This window comes from Vanessa atalanta, chromosome 9 (assembly GCF_905147765.1).
Source record: "Vanessa atalanta chromosome 9, ilVanAtal1.2, whole genome shotgun sequence".
NCBI classification, from domain to species: Eukaryota; Metazoa; Arthropoda; class Insecta; order Lepidoptera; family Nymphalidae; genus Vanessa; species Vanessa atalanta.
The window spans coordinates 861942-889372 of NC_061879.1; the positions used below are offsets into that span (position 1 = coordinate 861942).

The 27431-nt window shown below is 33.1% G+C and overlaps 2 protein-coding genes across 2 annotated transcripts; one reads left to right on the forward strand and one right to left on the reverse strand.

Annotated features, from left to right (window-relative positions):
* Nucleotides 1-249: 249 nt before the first annotated feature.
* On the reverse strand, nt 250-24607 carry LOC125066175 (chitooligosaccharidolytic beta-N-acetylglucosaminidase). Its single transcript, XM_047674132.1, has 16 exons — nt 24475-24607; nt 20118-20182; nt 13807-13943; nt 13133-13263; nt 12126-12231; nt 10003-10166; nt 5587-5695; nt 4800-4921; nt 4587-4721; nt 3674-3779; nt 3372-3547; nt 2962-3060; nt 2687-2807; nt 2317-2409; nt 613-760; nt 250-457 (listed from the first exon to the last, which is right to left on the reverse strand). Exons 2-16 carry the CDS (start codon nt 20171-20173, stop codon nt 373-375), a joined length of 1788 nt encoding a protein of 595 aa, XP_047530088.1. The 5' UTR covers nt 20174-20182; nt 24475-24607; the 3' UTR covers nt 250-372.
* LOC125066176 (transcription initiation factor IIE subunit beta) lies at nt 24388-27284 on the forward strand. The gene is made up of 6 exons (XM_047674133.1): nt 24388-24570; nt 24986-25090; nt 25724-25886; nt 26556-26665; nt 26744-26921; nt 27000-27284. The coding sequence occupies exons 1-6, from the start codon at nt 24509-24511 to the stop codon at nt 27258-27260; spliced, it is 879 nt and encodes a 292-aa protein (XP_047530089.1). The 5' UTR covers nt 24388-24508; the 3' UTR covers nt 27261-27284.
* Nucleotides 27285-27431: the final 147 nt, after the last annotated feature.

Here is a 27431-nt window from a genome sequence, read left to right on the forward strand (position 1 = left end):
TATCAATCCTTTCTTTCAATTAAGATCTTTGCCAAATCGTGGGTTGTTCCAATGATACTTACGTTTAAAATTTATGATTTTATAAAAATATTATTGCTTTCGGAAACACTCAAACATAAAAAATACCCAATCAACTTTCGAAAAACCAATCGCATTGTATGGAAACAGTATAAATGGTATTTTATAAAAATAAAACAACTAAATAAAATATTATTTTTATTACTTTCCAACGAAGGAATAAAAAAATAATTAAGTAGAAAAATGAGTTTAATTTCATTGATTAGTTTCAAAATCTCAAGATATAGATTACAATTTGTGTCATGATGAAACTCATAAGTCACGGGGTTCCGTCGTGCCTCACGACGGTCACGGCTACGCGTAGCAGTAGCCCTCGTTCTGGTAGCACCACTCGGGCTCGATCGACTCGGGCTGAATGCCCAACCGGACGAGACGTTCCCTGAAAGTAATCGCGGGTTAGCAAAGAATAGGCAGCGACCACATAAAACCTGCCCAATAAGGGAGCGGCCACCGGGGCCCGTTTTCCCGACGACTTATCTCGAGGGCCGGGCGGTGCCGGGCGGTGCCGGGCGGTGCCAGGCGGTGCCGGCTCACCTGAGGTGCAGCATGCGCGCCTCGGCGTGGTGCCAGGTGGTGTCGGGCTCGGCCCACAGACGCTCGGCGAGCGCGGCGGCGCGCGGCCACAGTCGCGCGTCGAGCGTGGCGGAGTCGGCCTGCTCCGACCACAGCGCCGCCTCGCCGCCTGCAACGCCGTCTCGTTACTCACCGAGTGCTCGGAAAGCAAAGCTCCGACTTGGCTTTAGCTCGTCTGCATATTCGAAGCTGCCGCGTGTCATTATTTGGAAGTAGACGTGGTGTTTCGGAACGGATCGTTATGGTCTACGTTCATTCTATAAGTTTCGGGAGCATTGCGAGTACGAGCGTCAGTATTTTCGCGAATCAATGGTTCACTCGATTTAAAGCACGCTGCTACTAAAATGCAAAAAATTACTTAACTCGTCTCAATCAGCGGTTATCCGGCTAGGCCACACCCGTCTTGCGACGTAAGAGCCCAAAAACTATAGTCGGTTACTAACATTACCAAACAGTAAACAATGTATCTGAAATATATCCGATAACTGAGTCGTCTCTTTGGCAGCGCGATATTTAAAGGCATAAACGACTTGTTCCAAGCCTGAATCCATTGGGAATATTCAAATTGAGCAGATAACGGTAAAAGTGTCATATTTTTGTCCCAAAAAACCGTAGATATACCAAGTCTACTGCTAGATGTGTTGTCAATACTCAAATGTATTGTATACATGTACAAATCAAATCACAATACATTTTACTTAAGCAGGCTTTTGTTAAATATAAACCACTGGTGCAGAATATAGATTCTTCCGGGAAGAACCGGTAAGAAACTCAAAACTAGGTACTTTTTAAAACATATAAAATACAAAGTCAGCATATACAACGGAAATATATTTTTTACATCAAATTTTAAAAAATAATGGAGTATCGTCACTGATCGTGACAATATCACAAATGCCTGTAAAATAGAAATTGATGTCATTTATATATACTAGAAATAGAAAAGAACCTAAAATTGTTCCTTGTGTAACACCCATTTTTAGCACAGATCGAGAATACTTTATTGCCGTAATAAAGAAACATTGAACTCTTGACTTACGTATGAAACAATGATATCAAGACCCTTTCATGTTCTACACAATTAAATCCTTCAGACAAATCGCAAAATACTTATGTTGACTTGTTCGATGTCCATGATTTATAGAAACTTATTTCTCAAGTCGATAAATAAAATTTGTCTTATACAATAGGAATATTCTACTATGATTTAATACAATTACATTGATTTCGTGTGCATCATTGTTCATTTGATTTACGCTTCTGTTTGCAATTAAATGTGCTGCCTTGTTTTCTACTCTTTTGCATGCGATGCTATTAAATTTCCTAAATTAAATTGGGATTAAAGGAATATTACTGCAATTTTCTCAAGAATAGTTCCTTGTAAGAGTAGAGATGTTTTACGACAAAGCCCTGTCACAAAATGCGACATATTTTTCCCACAACACCTGAATTTTATCATCATTAAAAGTTTTATCATAGTATGACAGTCTAGACATATTTTTACAAGACATATATACATATATATATATATATATATATATATATATATATATATATATATGTCACTGTAAGTGGTGCTGGCTATAAATTAATTCAGAGCAGTCATGTTTTATTTTAAGCTTAAGTAGCTGTTTTAATTGTCCTATTAACTGTTGAACGACTTACCTAAAACTTGGTTTGAGTATTCCTGTGCCATTTGCATCGGACTGTTCTCGTAAACTTTCTGCCAGCCGATGTAAGGCGAACACCAATTGTTACCTGCACACGATTACATTTTCTCTTAGAATTATTGCAATGTATTAAAAACAAATCAAATTATCTACAGCTACCAAAGTGTATGCAAATTTTTATCTGATCTGATATTAACTGGTTTAAAATTTATTAAAGAATCAAATGAAAGAGAAGTCAAGACGTAACGTTAACAACGTAAAAGAATCAGTCAAATAGCTTTACAATTAAAATATATAATGTAACATACACAAAAACTGTGTCGCATTATGAATATCGTTATTTTTGAAGTCTGCTTAGAACTCACCGCTGCCGACCCAGGCTCCGTAGCCGCAGTCAAAGTACAGCGCGTCGTAGTTGGACATGATGAGACGATAGCCTTTCTCGAGGAGACCCTTTATTTGAGGGTCCACTCCGGTCGTCCAGACCTGGTAATAAATAAATGAATGCACATTGCTTAAAAAAATTACCGTCGAAAATATTCTTCTTCTTCTTCTTGAATAAAATGTAAAAAAACTTTAACTTGCATATTTTTGTAGATGTCTTCTTTTATAAATATATATGTATATGTTGGTTGCTCACTTGAATAATGTAGTCGTCCTTGTTGAGGAAGTTTTCAACGTGACTGAACTCCGTCAACGTGCTGGTCCACAGGATCAGAGGCAGACGTTTTCCAAATGCCTGGAAAAGTATATTTCACATCATATAAATAATAATTAATGATAATTTTCCAGCACACGTACTCTCTTAATGATTAAAGATATAATTAAAATTATTTTAAACATTAAAAATTTTTTAATTTGTCATTCAAAATATTCTACCTTACTAACCCTTTAAACAGGAACACAACAATACTAAGTATTACTTTTTGGTGGTAGAACGTATGATTAGTGGGTGGGACACACCCTAGCACCAAGAATACTTTTATCCGTAAGCAAAACGAACGGATTTTTGAGTAAAGTAACCGTGATTGAACGTATTAATTGACTCACTTTGTAAGCTCGGTCTTGGGCTTTGGTCTGGAAATAATTCCAGAGCTTCAGATAAGACGCTCGGTCCAGGCCCCATCTATTCTCCAACATGAACTGCTGAATCTGCTGCGAAGAGTTCCAGCAGCGCTCGCTCACTTCGTCCCCGCCCATGTGGAACAAGTCCGTCTCGAACACCTCTAAAAATTTAAAATTTAATTTAAATTAATTGACCGTTTATTTATGTATTTGTGAAGAAAGACAAATTTATATTCGGCATTCGTTCCTTAGTATTCCAAGAGAGCACTTTAAGCCAAACATCTCACCAGCCATATCTTTGTAAATATCCTCTAAGTAGTTGTACAGTTCTTCCTTGGTGGGGTTCAGTTGTCCACACGGAGGTTCTACACAATATGACGCCCATGGTTCTGCCTGTAATTAGTGAAGTGTCTGCCTTTTATTATTTACATTTCCAGACTTTATTTTCTGAGAAATAAGTTCAATATTATTTCAACTTTGTATGAGTGATAAAGTATTGTTTACATCGTCATAAAAAATATATAAAAAAAGCTAATTTTTATCCTGTCGACTTTAAAAAATATTGAAATATTATCGGCAAAGAATACTATATCACTAATAATAATACTTTTAACATAGAAAGAAAGATCGTTTATAAATAATAAAAAAAAAGGGACCCAAAATTGATCCCAATGGGACCACCATTCTTAATGCAGATCCAGAAGATTTTATGCCATTAATATTATACTCGTATCAAAGAATTAAACAGGGGACTGTTTAATTCTTTGATACCAGTAGGAAGCAATGGGGTCAGGAGACTTACCATTAACACCGTAATATTTTAGTTTGTACAAAAGCGTTTCGTGCTGTACATAACCAAATGCTTTGGATAAATCACAGAACACGCCAATAGGATTCTGTTATTTCTTATAATATCTAATGCTGTAACTCGTATATTAGTATATTAGTATCTTTTTTTATTTTATTTTTATTTTAGTTATATATATTGGCTTCTATAGTAGATGATTTCAAATGGGAAGTTATTTCGGTAGGTATTTTATCGAAAAAAGTTCCAGAAGCATTTGCCACTTCCGAATCCAAATAAACATATATATTTCCAACGTATAATTGGCATTGGCAAACTTTTCTTTTTAGGTGTACAGCAAACGCTGTTAATCGCCTCCCTTGTAACCTTGTTGTGTGTGTCCGTGTGGGTCAGACCTTGAAGCAGACGGTGAGGCCGGAGTCCTGCCAGCCCTCGCCCACGTGCGCGGGCGCGTCGAACTCGGGCAGCACGCGCACGCCGCGCTCGCGCCCGAAGCGCACCACCGCGCGCAGCGCCGCCGCGGGGTACACCTGCCGGCGGAACGCACACCTGTACGCTGGCGCTAACGGACCTCTCGGTGCCGACGGTGAGCTTCGACACCCACTCACCTTCGAGGGACTGTAGGCGCCGTACTTCGTCAGCTCGGGGCGTCTGCCCGACACGAACGGGAAGCTTTGGCTGTCCGTGATGTGCCAGTGGAAGGTGTTCAACTTCACGGCGGCCATCGCCTCTGATAGCAAAATGAAGAAGTGAAAGTAATCAGAAGCAATCAAAAACCAAGGAGGAGCAGATAAAAATCAGAAAAATGTCATGACATGCTTTTCCTAATATCTCTTCCAGAATACATCGCATGATTTATTTACTAGCGAACGAGAGAAGATCCAAGAAATGGTTGTCCATTTCTTGTGTTGTTATTGGTGCCCATAGAAATAAACCTCGTAAGAAATATTAACCATTTCTTCGATCACCAACGTGCCACTGTCCCTGAAAACTAAGATGTCATGTCCCTTATGCCTCTAGTTATATTGGCCCAATAATTCTTTAGACTGAAACACAACAATGTATTGCTGTTTGGCGGTCATATAAATGAGGCGTGGGTGGTATCTATCCAAACAGCCTTACACATAGATTACCTTCAATCTTTAGAAGAGGAACCTGTTTGATTTGTTTTGATAGTTAATAGCTAAAGATTATAACACAATTGTGAATTTTCAACGAACAGATACAAAAACAAAAAAAAACTGATAATGGGTCAACAAAATATTCATGAATCACGTAGTTTTTCGAAGCTGATGACCTATAAAAGCCAAAACTCCTCTCAAACATTGATATACTTATTACACATTGACTGAGCGAAAAACATCTACACACAAATCGATCACATAAAAGTCTTACCAATAGTAGCTTTAATAGATTCCACTGAGTAGTAATTTCTAGCGGTATCTAATAGAATTCCTCTGTACGGGTATACCGGCTTATCGTCGATAGTAACATCTCTCGCGATCTAAAAACAACGAAAAATAATATTTTTTAATAATAAAGAAAAATATCTGTTAATGACGTAAAGTACTGTTTCTGTGTGATTTCTTTTATCGAATTTAATTTAAAAAGCTATTCGAACTTACCTAAGTAAAATATATAAGCTATCGTATAGGAATATGTTGGCGGATTGGCAAATGGGCCACCTGATGGTAAGTGGTCACCACTGCCCATAGACATTGGTTATGTAAGAAAAAATAATCATTCCTCATATCATCAATGCGCCACTAACCTTGGGAACAAAGAAGTTACGACCCTTGTGCCTGTAGTTACAAACGCCCACTCTTCAAACCCAGATAGACTTGTATATAGCTCTAGCACCAAATAAATATAAAACGTCCAATAACGGACCAAATCCCTCTACCCTCTCTTTGTTCCAACATTGGCGGACATCTATGCATTGTCTTAAGATTTCTTTCAACATGCCATACTTTCCGGGGTTTCTCCTTTACTAACTTGAATTTAATGGTAACTTGTAATTTAGAAAAAAACAAGTATCGGTAAATTATTTTTACAATGCCATGCCCTATAATAATCGTAATCGTTGTTTTGGAATTGTTATTCGTTGATTTCTGCAATAAACATATCCATCGGAACAAGTATGAAAGAATTACTGCGGAGTTTTTCCGAATCTTACATAAGAAATGTTTATCAAAGTTTTACATCTAAATCTATGTTTCTTTATAGTTTTGTTCATGTGATTTTAATTAAATCTCTAAATTGATTAGTAAGAGTTCAAACTTCGATTAAGATAAAGGTTTTATTCTTAGATTACATAATTATCTACATCGTGTACTACGAAAGAAACAAAACAAACGTGCCCACTTTACTATCTTGATATGCGTGACAGCCTCTCCTGACACTCGCCAAACGTCTTACTACTTCAGTAGTGGGCATGTATTTATGAGCCAACTGTTGGTCACTATTTTTATCGAAGCATTCCCAATATTGACAAATCTATCTAGACATATGAATGGTCAAAGATTTTATTATTAAATAAAAAGGTGCTACATATAAAATTAAATATCGAGCTGAATTCATTGACCGTGCCGTAACCTTGCGGGCAATAATAAAGGAACGGGTTCTCTCGCGAACATTTCCAAACAAGACGATCTCAGATCTGTATATAATAAGGTTCATTGTATTTGATTATTTTTTGTCATTTTCAATAACAATAAAATGTCACAGCATCTCCGTGTTGGGTGTTTGATGTTATGCAAATTGCTAAGTCAATGTTTGCCAACCGGTTGTAGAACGAACATCAAAATGGACCTAAAGAAGATACGTGGAGGTTTTCATTGTTTTAACCTTACACTTATTTTATTCGTTTTCTTTTATTAAATCTTATTTTTCTTTTTACTGTTCTTATATCTTTTGTTTAGATTGAGTAATGGATGCTTTGTCTAGTTTTTGTCAGGTGTTTTTCAGGTGTGTAGTGTTGTTTTCAATTGTAAAATATTCTTGTCTCAATTGTTTTTTATTCTAGGAATATTTCTTTCTTATTCTTAAACAGTGCGGTACTAACAAAGAGGCGAAGTGAATCAGAAAAAATAATTCTTTTTTTTTTTTTATTGCCCGGGAGGGCAAATGACTCTGCTCCACCTGATGGTAAGTGGTAGTAGAGTCCAAACGCGACGACGGCTAGTGCAGTTGGGAAAGGTGATCTGCTCTAGCCGCCCCCGCCTTGCCGGCCCGCTAGATGCCTCTTCACGCCTCGCTTGAAGGAACCCAGGTCATAAGAGGAGGGGAATACATGCGCTGGTAAAGAATTCCATGTTTTGGAAGTGCGACAAAGAAAAGAGTTGCCAAATTTCTTTGTACGCGATGGAATTGATGTCACAGTTAGGCGGTGACATCGAGAACCAGCACGCGTGGACTTGTGAAGGAAAGGGGAAGCAGGAATAAGGGAGAATAGTTCCTCTGAGCACTCGCCGTGACACATTCGATAGAAAGCGCTGAGTGCCGCTATCTCTCGACGCAATTGTAAAGGCTCGAGGGTGTTGGTGACCTTTACATCGCCAATAATGCGAACCGCACGTCGCTGCAACCGATCCAAGGCCTCCAGTAGGTACTTAGCGGAGCCATCCCAGAGGTGCGAGCAATATTCAACGCAGGACCGTACCTGTGTTTTATACAGCAGGAGCAGTTGAGCAGGCGTGAAAAAACGCCGCACCTTGTTCAGGACTCCGAGTTTACGTGAGGCTGTTTTTATAACAGCCTCGATGTGATCCTTTGGATTGAGGTCGCACCGAACGTCGATTCCCAGTATGGCGACTTTGCTATGTATCTCCAGCGTGGTGCCACAGAGGGAAGGAGGAGGGGAAAATGGTGACTTTTTCGCTGTGAGAGCGCACACCTGTGTTTTCTTGGCGTTAAACTCAACAAGATTGTCAGAGCCCCATTTGGCGATGAGTCCTAACGTCCTATCGAGCTCAACAACAAGATCCCTCCGTCTCTCCTCAGTTTCCGCCCGTCCAGCCGCTGCGCGTCCGTGGTATCCCCCGTGCACTGTACTGTCATCTGCATAGCAATGTATGTTCCCGAGAGAGAGCATATCATTGATATGCAGAAGAAAGAGCGTGGGGGATATCACAGACCCCTGGGGGACTCCAGCATTCACTACATGGGATTTTGAAGCGCAACCATCAACTAGAACGCGAAGGCTGCGCTTGTGTAGGAAGCTAGCAATCCAGGTGCAGAGCTGAACCGGCAGACCGTATGCCGGCAGCTTGGAGAGAAGACTTCTGTGCCAGACTCTGTCGAAAGCCTTGGAGATATCGAGGCTGACGGCCAACGACTCTCCACGCTTATCGATAGCTTCACCCCAGAGGTGTGTTACGTACGCTAGAAGATCACCTGTTTTCGACCAATTCGACGTATTCCCGTTAGGAGGTGATAGGGGTGATTATTTGCGATAATTTTAACCCCCATATGCATGATGCACAAATGACCCATTTTTGAGTTATAACGTCCTAGTTGTCCTAGTTGTTATACAGTTTTGGAGACGGGAGTACGTCGAATTACCAATAACCCCTGTATATGTAGATATTTATGTATAGTTTATTTGATATCATTTTGAGGGGAAATAATTAATATGTATATGTAAATAAATATTAATACAAGAAAAAAAATAGTACATGTTAAAACAAAAAATATTAATTTTTTGTTTTATAAGTACAGGAACCACCGTAAGCGAAAACTATTTTTCATAATTGCAACAACAGAAACGTTACAGTAATACTAACATTAATATTTGGATAAACGTGCATCCAAATGCAACCTCCACGTACAAAGATTGATTTTTTAATTTCAAAATAAAAATAATTAACGATACCATACCTTAATTATATAAATAAATAAATGAATCATATTGCTAATTGGATAAGATGGCAACACCAACAATTGACACGTCGTATTACATTACAATAATGACGTCTAGAGGTCAGAGAGTAATAAAATGAGGACATCGAGGAGAAGGATAAATATTTCATTAAACACGTCAATACCAACAAGCTTGAGAAACATCTACTAATGAGTCTGAAATCCATACTACGGTTTTACTTTAAATAAAAGTTTGTAACACAGGAACAGCTGGTCGATTCCAATCATGGTGATCCGTCTAACCACCACCCATCTACTCAAGAGATATATTACGGCAGTTTGTGTGCAAACATAGACTTGAATTGGACCGTATTGTGCAGAATTGTTTGAACCCACATACATATTAATAAAACATAATTAAAATTTTAAGGAGAAAAAAATATGATCGTATATAGACTTTATAATTTAAGGGTTTAAGTCCCTTGTGAGGCCCATAAAAATAATTACAAATTAATTATATTTATGATGCTTTTTGTCCTTAGTATTTTTTTATGTGACGTAGAATAACTATTTAGCTTTTACCGGGTTACTCGGTATCTAAATTTACATGTACCTGTGGTTATTTCTTTAATAAAAAATGCTTGGAAGAACTATAGGAACCTTATAAAGAACTATATAGATATATATTCATTTATTTTAATTAAATTTTAATGTCCTACAGGTGTTTAGAAGTTTAAGAGCGCTTATTTCAATTGTCGCTTCTCAATTTCTGTCGTTTTTATGCTTGTGTGCGTGTAACTGCGTATGCGTTTATAAGCACAACTATTATAGTCAAGCCAATAAATATAAAGCATATTTCGCTCACAATCCCTTTAAAATGTCTCGTAAAAACGGCATAAGTGTTCTTAAGAAGAAGAAGAACTAAAGTACTTATATGCAAAAACATCTTACCAATAGATGGTTCCTGATATCATCGAAGACTATCAGCTGGGATAGGGTCTCCATACCATGGCGGATACCGAAGAAATTGTTTCCAAAGATTGTAGCATTAATACGCTCAGTAGACTCCGGCGAGACTCTCAGAGCGTAACTCTCGTCAAAGTCCAACGAGAAATCTAAGAAATAGAAACATCATGATCATTTCGTACAAGAACTCATACCTTCATGATTCATTAACTATACATAAGTGCTTCTGACAACGAGTGTGGAAAATGACATAATTCATTATTGAGTTCAAAACGTTACAATTCGTTAACTGAGAATCTTAGTAGTAACAAATAAACATACTTTTTCCACTTCCCCATTTATAATACCAGTTTACGATAAATTAAAAATAATAAGTATTCTAATTTATAATAAAAACAACAACATATTATATTCATAGATATAAAAAGCGGAACTAAAATCTCTAAGGATTCTGCTTTGTGCTGTTTGGTTATGACCCTTGTGCCTGCAGTCAGGTTTATTCCAGGGTAGGCTCAGAGGGTGCCAAATATTCAAGCATGGAGGCGCCTTATTGATGATGGTCTAGTTTTGGACCATTAGAATTGGACCATTGCTTTTTTTTTGATCGGGGATTTGACATCGGCACAACACTGCCAGACAAGCGTTTGTGAGGTGTTTCTTGTGGCCTCACAAAATTATACTTGATATTAAAATTGTCAATATTTGTTTAGTTCTATAGTGAGTGGTAGTAAAGTAAAGTGGTTTTTTCTTCCTTGTAAGCCTTGTAAGATACCTACTTGTATGTACCAATCTAAATATTACGCTTTTGATTTATTCAATAAACCGATGTTACAAATACTGACGAGTGAAAGTCAATTCAATTTCATAGTTCGCAATAACACAATCAAGTCAGTTATGTTGTTTATCTATGTAATTTCACATTTATAACCTCACTTAATTGCAGGTTGATGTCCAATTTCATTCTCTATATGCAAAATTTAATTATGAATCGCTTGAGTAGTTTAGACGTGAAAACGCATCCATGACATTAGCTACGGTTGTCATTTCAAAGAAACGTTTACGTTATAGTAAAGTTCATCGTTCATAGTATTAAAAGCTAAATTGCAAATTTATTAATAGTATAGTTGTTGTTGTTAAATGAAAAGATGCTTTAAATCGTTACAGATAAAGATTAAAATGGAATGCAAGCTTTCATATATGAATAGGCGTACTGAATAAAAAGAATTCAAGGTCGGACTCGGGTAGCTATGTACGTCTGATTGTCTAAAGGATAAATAGCGATAAACAACGCAATATATAATTACATACACGAAATTGTTCTTTTTTATAATGTTTAGTACCTATATTGTTTAATTAGCATGATGTATTTATTAATATTATAATGAAAACTACAAAAAAAAATTGTCTTTACAATATATAATAGTATCAATCATGAGGATTGAACAGTTGATTCTTTAAGTGTGTCAATAACTTTTTCCTGAGTATTGTTAAGTCATCGAATTCAAAAATGTACGAATATACTCAGAATATTTTTATTAATGAATATGAAGTTCACGAAATTCGCGTGTTAGTGTATACCCAAACTCACAAGATTAAATTAATCAATCAAAATCAATTCTATTGCTACCATTAAATTAAATAAACCATTAAATGGGACTTGATATATAACTCAAACTAAATCTAGCGCGACATACTGTCTTACAATATGAAGGCCAATATAAAATACATCCGCAAATTTATTTACTTTACACCTAAATTAGCGGAAACAACGTACGAAGTAGGGTTAGCAAAAAAAATTATTTAATAAACTAACTATTAAAATTAAATTAATTAAATACTTTGAGGTGTATTTGGCGTTGTTAAAATAAATTATGGAAATATGTAGGAGAAATTAATTATATAAATCTTACTATATCATAACAATATACATTAAACAAATTTAGTGGAAGGCTACCTTTAAAGACACTCAAAACACGTTCGGAATGCAATATATTATATTAACAAAACTGCCAATAAAAAAAATATCATTTGAAACGACAAAGAAATATCTTATTTTAATATAATGTAAAATATGAATTATTGTTGATAAAAAATAAACTATAACATACCTGTGACGTCAGGATTGCTATTGACAAGATATACATAGACGGATTTGCCTGTTGTTTTAGGAGTAACACCTTTTGGTACCGCTTTGCTGACTAATTGTTTGAATCTCTGAAACGATAAATAATTAGAAGTATTCACAGCAAGTTTTGTTCACAATTTAAGTCTTGCTGGACAATACCATCATATCATACGCTAAACCCAATGGTACAATTTAATAGATACTATATATATATATCGGAGCGTGGTTACTTTGGTTGTTGATTAGGATAATTAATGAATCGAGTAGTTGGCAATAATGTTTGATGGCTGATTTACTTATAAGAGCGGGTCACCCCGAATGGAGTTGTAAGTGTCATGGCAACGCGAGTCGTTATGTTTTGACAAGCTTCTCGAATGCGATGGTTGCTTGCAAACCCATTTGCTCTTAATCGAGATGAATTATTGTAATCCTTTGATATGATTGTGGGGTACGATTGTTGAATCAATTAATACAGTAATCAGACGATATTAAATACGTTTTATTTTGTGAATATCTCCATTGCATGCCCACATAGTCTTACAAATGTCGGATCAATCCCCGAACTCAACTGTTCGGCATCCTGCTTCTCCGACATATATATTACACGCGGTGCCTTTTGAATATTGAATGAAATCTAGCTTTTAACAGACTTTTACGACTAGCTCCTGTCTGAAGCCAATGCCAAAATAAGGATAGTTGAGGCGTTAAAAAACGCGTAATAAATAAAACCTTATTTGGCATTTACGTCACCTTCGTCTGAGTAGAGTTGGTTCTTTTCAACCCTGTTCGTTTTCCTCATCGGCGATAAAATAATTGACAACAAATTCAATAACAATTTTAACAAACAAATGCTATTTACTTGTAGATTCTATTGTATCAAACATAGATCGATTATATTATATTAATTCTTATAAAAAATCTATCTAACCGAAAAAAAGTGAAGTACCTATTTATCAGCTGCAGGTGGATATAAGGCTTACAAAAACTCACCTGACCGGCTGCATTCATCAGGTCGTCTGACCTTCCGCGCTTCTCAATTTGTATTTCTATGTTGTTGATATTTATTTTGGACAAGAATCGCCCCAAGTCTGTATTACCCGTAGGCCTCGGCCACAAAAGACCTAGATTAAAACAAATATGATGAATGCTTGCAATTCTAAGATTTCTTTTAAGGGTTGACGAATATTTCTTTACCATAGCCTTTACTATACATTTCTTACACCCTTGCAAAGATTGAAAAACTTAAAAAACCCCTGTGATTAAAAAAGTTTTCTTATCTCTCTCTTTAAGAGAATTTTCTTATTGCAAAGACTAAAAATTACATTATATATCTTCAACCATTTTTATCAATTAATTTAATCATATTATTCAGCGCTAGACCGCTGGCCGTTGGTAGTAAATATGCGAACAAAAATTGCGGCCTAAATGTAATCTAATAGCCATTTTGAGATACTCAGGGCTGCACATCGGGGAAATCCTTTACCAGGTAAATGTCAGATAAATACACGCTATAAATATGCATGATTCAGACATCTTGTCAAGGCTGTACGTTAATACCAGAATTATGGGGAACCAACAAGCGATGATAGACGATCTTGCTCTACTCTTTTAAGGGACTGGCACTGATTATACATTTATAAGATAATAAGGTGTCATCGACATACCGTATTCATTACAGAACAATTTACAGGCTTCAAGCGAGAGTGCCGGCTCTGAGCCTTGCGGGTCGTGTTTTGTTTTACTGCACTTGCCATCCTCGCACTTCCAGTTCCACGCTGGATGGTCCTCCGCTGTGTTTACACTATTAAAGACAAGACCACAAACAAATTATAGTAAAACGTATGTAAAAATTATAAGCGTGCTAAAAAACACCTAGCAATTACCTATATTTTTGTTTTTTAAATCAGCAACTCAAAAACGTACCATAAATAACTGCCTGTAAAAGTTGTATCAGAAATGAAAAAACATGGCTTTGTATTCGCTCGGTATCACGAGTGTAGTCGTACCTTACCAAGGAACGGTGTTACCTTCCTCTACAATTGTTCGCAATAACCTGTGGTCCCTCTTGTCGAAGGATTAGTTCCGTATGAATCTTTTTTTAGACTTGTCTATAATAATAGAGAATTTAAAAAAAAACGACTTCAAGTAAGATTTAAATTTCATTCCGTTTGTTTTATTCTTCTTCAAATTTAAATGAGACCAAACAGGAAGTATACCCGAACAAAATACAAAATAAAAAAACATATTTTCCATATCGATTCATAAATGAGTTCTGAGGTATAAAATTACAAACCTTGATTTTATTAAGTCAGTTAATAAATATAGTTTTTTTGTAATCGTTAAATATGTATGACGTAAAACTATAATACAAAATTCTTTCTTCCTCTTCCAAAACTAATCACACCACAAAATCAAAAAAAAAATTGCAACATTTTGTCACGTATGTGACATTGAACTATTTCTTAACAAGTGCTAAGATTAAGATACTTAAATCTTCCGAATTAAGCGTATATATGCCCGATTATTAAATTTTCCCAATAAACCGTAACAATTTGTTTCGCTATATTGGCACAATGACGGTAGAAAACATTGTTTATAATTCTTCGAGTGCCAGTGTATATAGGCGAAGTTAAACACACAACATCAAAATACCATTAGATTGCATTCCATACCATTCGAACGTCCATATTCATAAAATTGGGACTCATTTTATATCCACAAGGTAATACACTTAAAAATGTCGACTCGTATTTGCAAATTTCGTGTTGCTTTAAAAGAAACCTTATTAATTTATATTCGGTATAATCCGAGGATTATACGTTCGGCGGTGAAGCCGTTCTATATACCAATGGCTAAAGCTTATATCCTTATCAACAAATCCTGCCTTTATTTTGACCGATCTGTTAATTGAACCATTCGAACCATATTTAATAAAGTCCCCCACCATCGCATCGCATTTTTATGGCATCGGTAGGCAAACTGGCAAATGGTTGGCAAATTTACGAATATGGTTTTACCTTGATATTATACTATATTATTTATACTTTAGAAATCAATTCCATTTCTGTGATACTTCCATCTTCCAGACTCCTGGTTGTTAAGAAGAATACTACGACAGGAAAAACCTGAAACCTTTTTATCAGACCAAATTGAACCCAGGGCCTTTGAGTTTGGCTTTATAATTTTAACAAAAAAAAAATTGTACTGTTTTCTAATTTCATGGTATATCTTATTGGTTCTATTAATTATTGTCTTCCAAATCGAGCCTATTTATGCCCTATTATTAAGTTTTCCCAGTAAACCGTAATACCTTGTTTTGCTGTGTTGGCGGTAGAAAATTTTGTTTATATTTTTTCTACATATAGCACGCTATCTAGTTTAATGGTAATATGTAGGCCGCATACATCACGATAACGCGAATATTCGCGAATACTTCGTTACTGCGGGCGAAGTTGAAGACACTTCGCTTCGCTATCCGTAAACTCTCGCACATCAAAGGACATGACTTAAATCAGACACCGTGCGACACAATAAGTACGACCTATGTTTACGATTAGAGACATTTATTTTCTCAAAAGATTTACATTTAAATCAATTACAGAGAAAATTACAAAACAATTAGTAGAAAAAATAATTCGAATAGGCGTACATAATACGATGAATATTACAATAACCTAATAATATCAGTACAAAAAGGGATATTTTGTGTTGTAAAGTAGAGTAGTATACTAAAAAATATAGAGCATATACAAAATGATAATGATTTGATAACTAAGGTAGATGAACTATTAGATTTATCTGATGTTTTTAAATTGGTGTGCCGTTCTGATTATGTTTATTTTTTTATATATCAATAGGTAATGTATGCTATATAATGTGTGCTATTTATGATTATGTAATTTAATATTAATTTAATATTGAATGTGTACTTAACGATAACGATATTTACTAATACGTACTTAATAATAACTATTATTTTAGTAATCTTATATAGTTAAGTAGTTTATGTACTTTATTTTACATAAAGTATATTTATAAGTAACATAGTTTTAAGTTAAGTGTAGTTATTAGGTATTATGGTATATTAGTTACATATTAGCATAGCATTGTTTATTTGGAGTTATTTTATATAAAATTAAATTAAATTTTACGACGTTTGTTTTATTTTGATATCGGAGAACAAAATGTAACGATAACATTTTAGACCTTATTAGCCATCCACGCGACTTCGCGACAAACAATACGATGTTTACTATGTTTAATATATTTACTATATATGACATTCGACATGGGCTGAAGGCGAATTTTTCTCGCACGTACATTATCGCGGTGAGTGCGGCCTAGGCTTAATAGAAAGCTATCTGCAGGGGTCTGCATAAATTAAAAAGGTTTGAAAGTGTTGAATTTTATATTACATGTGCCGCCAGTTCAACCCACTTCTGCTCCTCAATGGCGTTGAGAAAACAGTACGTGGATTTCATTCGGCGGGTTCAAATCTAGACGAATTCATTAAGTGGCGAGGATCCTTGATAATATTCTATAAAAGGTATACCAGTAGTCGAGCAGCGTGATGGAGTAAGCTTCTCATAGTAAACCTTTGCTTAGCCGTAGGGCATTTATGAGCCGATACTTGTCCTTTAATTTTTAATACATTCAAGTTTACACTAAACAAATAGACTTGGCTCACTTGCTCCCTTTTTTATTATATATATAGCTTTATATATAATTATCACTGTTGAGTTTCTAAGTCTTGTTTTGTTGCTATTAACACTATACTCTATCAGTTACTACAGAGTCCCCCGGCTTAGAACCTACTCTAACATAGTCTGATGTCAGAAAGGTAATGAAAATTAGGCATAGACAATTTTACTATTTTTTACCTATAAGATATATTCCGAACAAATACAAAACAAAAACAAAACAAAACAAAATCGTCAATTTAATATTTTAAAATCTATCCTTTGTTTAATGTTGTCTTAGATTTTCGCGATTATTACACATTGAAATAAAACTAGTTTTTTAACGGATTTAATCGCGTATATTATTTATTTTATTTTAACATCCCGACGTTTCGAGCACTTTGCAGTGTTCGTGGTCACGGGCAGACGGGCAGTCTGCCCGTGACTAGTTCTATCCTTTGTTGTTTTGAATTTTGTCGTTAACCCGATAAAGACATCTATGTATATTAATAAATGAGGTGTTTTTTTGTGTAATGCAAAAACTACTAAACCTATGTAAATATAACTAATATCAAAACAATCAGCGCATTTCGGATGTTTTAGTATATAACATCATTTTAACATAAGCTGCACTTCATACTTTTACCAAATTAAAATTTGGCCAATTGACGTAAAACTCGTAAATTTACTGATTTCGTATAAGTTGTATACATTTAATATTTATACTAATTAACCTTGTTGATCATACTGTTATTATAACTGGTTATAATTATAATAATTAATTTTAAATTATCCATACAATATTTTCTTATATATGTTCATCTATCGATATCCGTGATTCATGTATTATTTTCCTGTAGTTGTGTACCCACTGGTGGCATGTATAGTATAAAATATTCAAAAACATTCGATTTAACCTTCACCGATCATATAATAATGTATTTTTGCAAATGGAAAGAATAACAGTAAAAAAAGTCATTTTAATTAAACTCTGAACCTTTGATTATTTATATCTAAATAGACTTTTAATGCTGAAAAAGCGTCAAAAGTAATAATGGCCAACAGTTGGCTACAAAGTACACGTACACTAGTAAATTAGTATGGTGTTCGAGTGTCAACGTCAAGCGTAGCTGTCACGCACGGCAAGATAATGCAGTTGACTCATTTGTTTAGTTTTTTTGTAGTGCGTCACTCTATCTAGCTAGATATTATGTTATCTAAGCGCTGGGATATAAACAGGATATTTTGGAATCCATTGCGGGCTGGTGATTATATAATGGGGGAATCTTATTGGACATAATATGCACGCACTATATTTTCCATCAAGGCAGTTAAACTAACAATCTTTGGTTTAGATTCGCGAATTATATCCACACGGATATCTCGACTCACTATCGGCGATAGATTTAGTACTTGTAATATTATTTGATAGAAAACTGTCGCTTGTCGCATACTTCGTTTAAGCCTTACATAAATAGAATTTTCTCAATCAGTACGAAAGAAGTTTTTCAAAATATTGACATGCTAAAAATGTATACTTGATGGTAGGACTTTGTGCAAGCCCGTCTGGGTTGTTACCACCCACTCATCAGATATTCTACCGCTAAACAACTGTAATCAGTATTGTTGTGTTCCGGTTTGAAGGGTGTAAAAGAAGCCAGTGTAACTACAGGCATAAGGGACATAACATCTTAGTTCCCAAGGTTGGTGGCGCATTGACGATGTAGGGGATGGTTAATATTTCTTATAGCGCCATTGTCTATGGGCGATGGTGACAACTTACCATAAGGTGGCCCATATGCTCGTCCGCCATCTATGGCATAATATATATATATATGCCTTATAACTCCTGATAAAAAAATAAATATTGACGACTAACATAAGTACATAGTACCTGATCAAAATGAAAAATAGCTGCTGCACAAATCATATCCGCATGAATGCTAGCAGCATTTCTTCATTTAATTCCGATCCCCTGAGCGAAAAATCAACCAGCCGAGGCAATATATCTGTGTTATATATTTTATAAAGATTTTCGTATTACTCTAAGTAAATATTTTATATATGTATGGATTATTTTATTTTAAATGCAATATATGCATTATTTTTGCCTCATTGTTTAAAAAAAATACCATCGAGATTAATTCTGCCTATGAAAAGCGACAGTTAACTAGTTATATAAAAAACTATTCGTACCCTTTTCTATATCACTACATATAAGCACAATTATGTATGTAATTTATTCTATAGAGGGATTTGGAGGGTATGTAGAAAACGAAGCCTATTTTAGCACCAGAATATAATCCGACACATTTACATTACATTTAGGTACATAATAAGGCACTCTAAATAACAGGTAATGAAAAAAGTTCCTCTACAATAGCCTTATAGATATTCGAGCTATATAAAAATAATAAAACGCTATGCCATACTACAATTTATTAATAATTTATCTAAAAACTAGACGAATTCATCAATTTTGCATGAACAACTGAGTTTGCCGATATTGTTTTGATCATTATCTTATCGATAACCCCATTACCAACATGCCAAATACTGACTTTGACAAAACCTGTTATTGATAACACACAAGAGTATATCTTTCACGATATATTAAAGTAACGTTCGAGAAAATTATGTCATATATAATAAACATTATCATTACTATATCTTATTATTCAGAAATTATATCTAATATTATAATAACTTTAAAAAAAAATATAGCTCGATAGTTTAACGGTATACGGGCTGTTAAACGATGTGAAAGTCGCAGGTTCGTACTTTTCTGTAAGAACGAACTCAAAACAGAACACACGGTCGTGAAATGTCAGAAAGTGTTAGCGTTATTGAATATAGTAATCACTATAGCATTTAAAAACACGCAACGAACTAGCATATCATAAGACGGTTTTCAACATATCACGAGTGATATATAAATTACTATGTGCCTGTCCCGACTTCGTTCCGGTGAAATTCATACAAAGTTATCGCTCTCATTTACCGCTAATTTTAAAGTTAAATTTTCCAAAAAATCCAAAGTGAGTGTCTACTCGAAAGGAATAACTATGATTTTTTTAATATTTCGTTTATTATGTAAATAATAATAATAAATAAAAGATAAAATATTAGAAGTGAAATCATACAGAGTATCATTACTAATACTGTCTTATAAGAAATTATTATAGTATAATATTACTTTACTCAAGAGTAAAGTAATTAATAAATAATTCGCTCAAAACAGACATAATTGTGCAATAATAAAAAAAATATATGAAGAAAACTTTGATCGTACTTACCATTGAAGTATTATAAATAAATAAATTATATTTAAAAATAATTTGTGACGCCACATTTTGTGAACCTGTAACAATAAAATATTTTATTAAATCGAATTAGATCAAGCCAATGAACATTTTTAATAAAACATAAAAAAATATTCAGAGATAAAATATTCGTATTTTAAACTTATAAATGTGGGACTTTTTCTCGAGGGACCGTCTGACATTCCTTTTATAATTTAAGGCGTTATTTTAAAGTAGCTGTGGCAAGTCTTACGTCTTATCGTCTTAAGGCTGTTAAGCACTAAAGAAAAGTCACTAAAGTCAAGTCGTTTAAAAGGGCGCCAAATTCACATGTCTGAAAAAGGTCTTGTCTCACTAAAGCCAAACTCAAAGCATATATACATTTTAGCGACTAATATTTTCAAGTCTTATAAATTTATTAATTGTCCCTCCCGACTTCATACGGGTACAATTTATACAAAGTCAAAAATTGTCGGTATAATATTTTGTATAAATGACAGTTGTTATGGAAAGTCATTAGTAAAATTAGTTACATACTTAATAATGCAAATTAGTTTAACGGTTTTTTTCTCCAGTGAACAAAGAAACGCACACACTCTTTTTTTTACTTATAGTCAGCGCAGTGTTTACACTAGAGTACACTAAATAATTACAAAAATATATTTCAATAGGTATACCAGTATGCATATCAAAAAATAAATTCGATATTATGAATAAATGTAATGCATTATTAATCACGATACGACAAGCAATGTTTTAAGGACGTAGAATCGGTCGAAGCGCCTTTTTCGTGGAGTTTTATTTGTCAACTTAGTTGTAGCATTATTATTTTTTTTCTCTAGTACTGACCACTTATAACTGGCAAGGGCATCAAATTTAAAGATATTTGTTCGAGATAATTATTATAAAATAGGTATTCATTATTACTAAAGAAGCATGACACTCCTAAAAATATAACTCAAATAAATACCTTTCTCGGAAATGTAAAAAAAATATAATGAATAGGATATTTGTATTCAAATGAAATAGCTATTTTATGTAAATTTGGTTTAAATGAGAAAAAAATTACTTATACTGTATCGTTAAATACTTAAGAACAAGGTCTATGACCTGATTTAATCACATTATATCATCCGTTACTAGTAATCCTATAAAAAAAGCATTAGCAACTAAACCCTCGGTCAGTCGGTTAAAAAGGGGTATCCGGTACTATTCTATAAAAAAAAGTTAATTCATTTAAAAATAACTTGCGAATTCCATTGATATCATATTTATTTAAGAACATTTTCTTGTAACTGACGTTCAGTAAATAAATGCTTCACAACCGGTTAAAATATATTGTAACAATCTTAAAAACTTCAAAAACGCACTTTAAAACCTATTAAATATAGCACATTTTAGTACCGATACATGTAATGACTCAGACGAAGCGTACGTACGTACGTACTATATGGGTACATACCTCGTAATTCCGCCTGCGTCCACTCGATGTCACGAATGCCGACACAGTGACAAGAGTTGGACAAAATATATATCAATAATTTCCCGCCTAATTTGCGTTCGATGGAACAAGTTTTGCGGACCTACTACTTTTTTTAAATAAAAAAAGTAAACGATGTTATTCAACTATATTCGCAATAAAAACTTTTTATGTTTAAATAACTAAACATTACATATGAAAAATAAAATACCTTATATAAAATTAGATGTTAAATGCTCTAACAAATATTTGACTTTGAAATTTGAATCAACATCGTTTTCTAAGCAAAATAAGCTTATAATTATTTGTGATAATATTTTAGCATGGCAATTAGGTAATAAGTTGATAGTTGGCTAATAAGTTTACAATTAAATATATATATACTTATATGATAATTTGTTGAAACTGTTATTATTTTCTATTTAATAGAAGGTCTGATCTTTCGTTTATGTTTTACTTCTGTTTAATAACCACCACCACTATAATTCGCTTGCCTTTATTCATATTTATAGTCGATGCTGTGTTTATATTATAATATTGCACTGTTAGAAAAAAAATAGCATTTGACCTATGCCCTCAACTTTGCGTCAGACTTCCTACCACGAAATCATACTATTGTGCTGCGAAATTAGCAGTTAAAACATTTTTATTAGGAAATACTCATCTGGTATAATAGTATCTATCACATGGCTTAATACGGATAGCAAAGAACTATGGTAATGTGAATGTTACAGGATTGATACTGAGCCCTTCGATTCTGACTCCTGAGCCCTGTCCTAGTCCAAGCTTGACACTTGCTTAAAGGCTCAAACTAGAAATGTTAATAATTCCATTTGGAGCCATTGAGTTAGGTTATTTAAAAGTTATTTAAAAAGAAACAATCTTTTGTTACCAACAAAAAAGTCTGGTGACGGTACTATGATGTATTTTCAACTATGACATATTAAGTCATTTTAGACGAATTGATTATACATAGCATACTCTTCTAAGTGCAAATTTCTTTAATTTGAAACATTTATTATATGTTAAGACTTACCCTGATAATCAAATTGAAACACAAAAAATGCAACTTTTAAACAATAACAAATAAAACAAAAACAAAATAAGCTTCAAATTAACAAAAGTAGTTTCAGAAAAAGGAAAGGACTATTTAAAAGGCAATAACGATAATAAAAAAATATATAAATAAATAGTCCACCATTTCGCACGAGTAGAATAATAAGAAACAAACAAAAAAACATTTATCTCGTTTTTGTTAGATACCTAAAAGATAAGAAAACTTATTTATGTAAATGAAGTCGAGTTTTGCACCAAGAATTTATCCTCTTAGGACCCCGTATATATCGGAGCTCTGCTGTATTATAGGCTGCAGATAGTTTTTAATTAATATAATATCTTCATTTTTAATACCACAATATCTTACTTATCTACTTATATCCACAAATATTAATTCAGAAAAAGCACAACTTTGCCCACATTCAATACGCAAATATTTCCAGAAATCTATAATTAATAATATAAAATATTCAAAATTACAAAGTTTTTTATATGGATTTAGTTCTCTGTGGTCGGTATAGGCTATATTTTAAAGATTATGTATTTTTCTACTTGGATCAACATCGTTAATTTAAAAAAAAAATATTTGATGTTTTTCGTATGGACTCTCGCAGGTCGTGATGTTTCTCTTATTTTAGGTAGACGCATATATGTAAGTGTGTTTGAACTTTGTATCATTTGATTCATCTAATAAAAGCTTTAATATATTATTATATTATATTACATATAGTATTTTTATTGGTTTTGCTGATGCCTTAGCCGCCATTTTGTAAAAGGAAAAGTAATAAACAAAGTTTAAATTTATAAATAGCTAAAAGACTATCCTAATTCCAATATACTATATATAACGTTAAAAAGGAAAACATAAGCTACATAATATAATAAATTGTCATTTTTATCATTATTACAGTATTTTTCATGACTAGTAAAATACATTAATTAATCAATTTCTTCTGTATCTTCAGCAACCAGTCCTAACTTTGCATAGGTAATATTAAATTTTATCAACATTATACAGAGCTAAAAAAAGTATTGCTGTTTGGTGGTAGAATATATGTAAAATGATTAAATATTTAAATTAAATTATATTAATATAAATAAATACATATTTGTCGTTTATAAAATAACTATTAAAATAGATTTAGTATTGCTGTTTTATTAAATATATATTACATATTAGTAAAAAATATTTAATGTCTATGTCTAAATTTCATTGTATTGGTACATATTTGTTTGTACGCCAGAATTAGAGATTAGAGTTAGGTTTTTTGCTGGACGACTTTGAGGATACTCAGTATATAGTGTCAATAGTAACTAAATAAGACTAAGAACTCAATCGTGATAATTGTACATATTTATCTTATAATATTAAACTGAACCTATTGACACACATTTTGTAGGCTTCTTATTTAATTAACTTAGAACACAATATTAAGTTAACCCATGTCACAACCTCATTGCCATTACCTTCAAATTATTTAAATTTCTAAGTATTATTATTCTGATATTCCTTATAAAATTTTCAATTTGATAATGCATTTTGTTTCAGTATCTTAAAGATTTATACAAGTCACCATTAGAAAATACATTTATAATAAACGACATTTCTCACTAGGTTTTCTTTTTTTTGTAGCTTTTATTTGTGCCGAGAAGGCAACACTAGAAAGTTTCGCTCAAACATAAAATAAGTCATAACGACTTTGGCAACACTTAACGTAAAATGTCAAGATGAAATGTGAGATTGTGTCTTGTGTTTTGACAATTAAGAACTGAAGCAATGAAAACAATAATAGATTTTTAAAAAACAATACTCACTTTTGGATAAAGATTTGTAAATTATTAAGAAAATATGGATCCAGCACTTTTAAGAGAACGGGAGCTATTTAGAAAAAAGGCACTTGCGACACCAACGTACGTTTCATTCTCGTTTGCTTCGTAACTACTACGGAGTGTATATTATAATGGCTTTGGTAACTACTATCCCCTTCACTTGCCTTATACAAGAAGCGAATAACTTTCTCTTCTCTCGCTCCCACTCGTCACAATACCGCGAATTATTTTATCGATGAAATTATAACATACGATACACAGTAATGAGTTCGAATAATGATTCTGAATGCAAATTGAGATCTCTATCTTATCTTTTTAAGTGACACTCAATAAACAATTTCCATAATAATAAAAAGCACAATATTTCTAAAAAAGCTTATTTTATTATGTTTTTCTGTTGACAAATGTTGGATTAATCTAATCTGTATTAAAAATACTAAGAAGTATAATATTCCAAATGAATAACATTATAAAATGTTTCTAAATTTTATTCCAGTGTTGAGAAGAAAAAAAGAGATGAATCTTCATTTAAAGATGAGAGCAAAAAGAAATCTAAATCATCAAGCTCGGCCAGTGCACCGCCGAAGCTGGAGGGAACTAAGTAAGGACAATGTTATAAAAACTTATTGAAAGTTTTAACTATTGTTTTTTTGTTTTTTATTTACTATATGATGAAAATTGTGGAATAAATGGGTCTACAAATAGTTAATTCATAGATGTATTTATTATAAATGAAATAAATATTTTATACATAGACAATGGATAATAGTAAGGACTCAACATTTTGCTAATATTATACTTTATAGCTTTTAATTTTCTTCACACAGATGAGTCGTCAAATTTGCAACAAAATTTTAAACTACACTCTAAGTACATTTAAATTATATTGAATGTTTTGCTCTACTGCACTTATTGGTGCTGAAACAAAAGACGAACATGCAATGTATATATTTTATAAATAAATTAAATAAAAGATTGTTTCCAAAATATACTTTTTTATATCAACTTATTTTAAGAAATTTAATAGCTTTAGAACAACTACTATATACATATATAATCAAGTGTTTACTTATAGCGCAGATAAGAAAATAAATAAAATGATTTCTTATTATATAAATGATTAGCAGTAAAATCTACCAAATCCTTATTTCAGCAAAAACAAATTACACCAACCTCACATAAATAGAACAATATTAAAAAGAACTAATGTAAATATAAACTATGTTGTTTTCAGCTATAAGACAATGGCGGGCAGCTCCTCGTATAGGTTTGGGGTGCTTGCCCGCATTGTTAGACACATGAAGTCCAGGCATCAGGATGGAGACGATCATCCTTTAACATTGGATGAAATTCTGGATGAAACTAATCAACTGGACGTTGGAAATAAAATAAAACAGGTTTCTTATTTATTGTCTACTTATTACACATTATTAAAATTATCTTCACTTTTATTTAACAAAGTCTGTAAGTAAACCAAATCATTTTTTTTTTTTGTTACTGTTATTTTATCTCCACAGATGTGCTATCTGTGGCATTACTATTTCTTATTGATGTAATTTAAATATTCTTGCATAGACATTGTTTTATAATCCTACATCAGAATTTAAGTCAAATAGGATTTTAAAATCACTTGATTTATATTTTTTTAGGATTTAATTAAAGCTGACTCAGATTCAAAATATAAACTACTGATGTAATCTATTAAGAAACTCAGTAGGTACTATTTTTCTTAAAAATAAATTATCTATTATATAATCAGCTATATACAATAAAACTTGTACATAAGAAGTACATTTTAACCTACTGTTTATTGACATGTCAATTTGAAATTTTGCAATAATAATAATAATTCTGATGGCAATACAATATTTAATTGAACTTTACAATGTAACATAAAGGTTCATTGATGAATCTTCTAGAATAGCTACTATGTGCCTGCACGTAGCCAGAGTAAATATAAGACTTCTTAGATAAGTCCAATTCACTACACACACATCAGAGCAATTTTATTCATTTAATTTGAAATACAACAGGCTTTCACTGATAAATAATATTTTTTTTTTCAGTGGTTACAAACTGAGGCATTACAGAATAATCCTAAAATAGAATGTACATTTGACAGTAAATACATATTTAAACCTGTATATAAAATTAAAGACAAAAAATCATTATTAAGGTAAGATTTTATTTCAAACTCTCAATAATATTTTTATAAGATTAGTGTATTCATTAATAATACCATATTTTTTTGTAGATTACTAAAGCAGCATGACTTAAAAGGTCTAGGAGGGATATTCCTAGAAGATGTCCAAGAATCTTTACCTCATTGTGAAAGAGCCCTGAAAAGTTTAGCTCAAGAGATATTGTACATAACCCGGCCAACTGATAAAAAGAAAATATTGTTTTACAATGACAAAACTGCTACACTAGATGTTAGTAACACAAGCAATCATTTAAAACCTTTAAATGTCAATCAAACAATCTTTCTCAATTTATTCTATGTTTTTTAGGTTGATGAAGAATTTGTTAAATTATGGCGTGCTACTGCCGTGGACGCTATGGATGATGCGAAAATCGAAGAGTATTTAGAGAAGCAAGGTATCAAATCTATGCAGGATCATGGTCCTAGAAAACCTATAGTGCCAAAGAGGAAAAAAGTCAGTCAGAAAAGAAGACAGTTCAAGAAACCTAGAGACAATGAACATCTAGCTGATGTGCTCGAAACATATGAGGACAACACATTAACACAAAAAGGAGTTAGTATTAAGTGAAATAAATAAATCAAATATAGACTATTTTCTTATTTATTTTCTTTCAAATTTCTTAATGTCGATGGCAGGTGGCATATTTGCCTTGACACTGTCACCTGTTGAGGCCAAGTACTAAGACAAAACAGAGAATATAATCAGCAATAATCGTTTTTATTTTCTTATTACTACAAA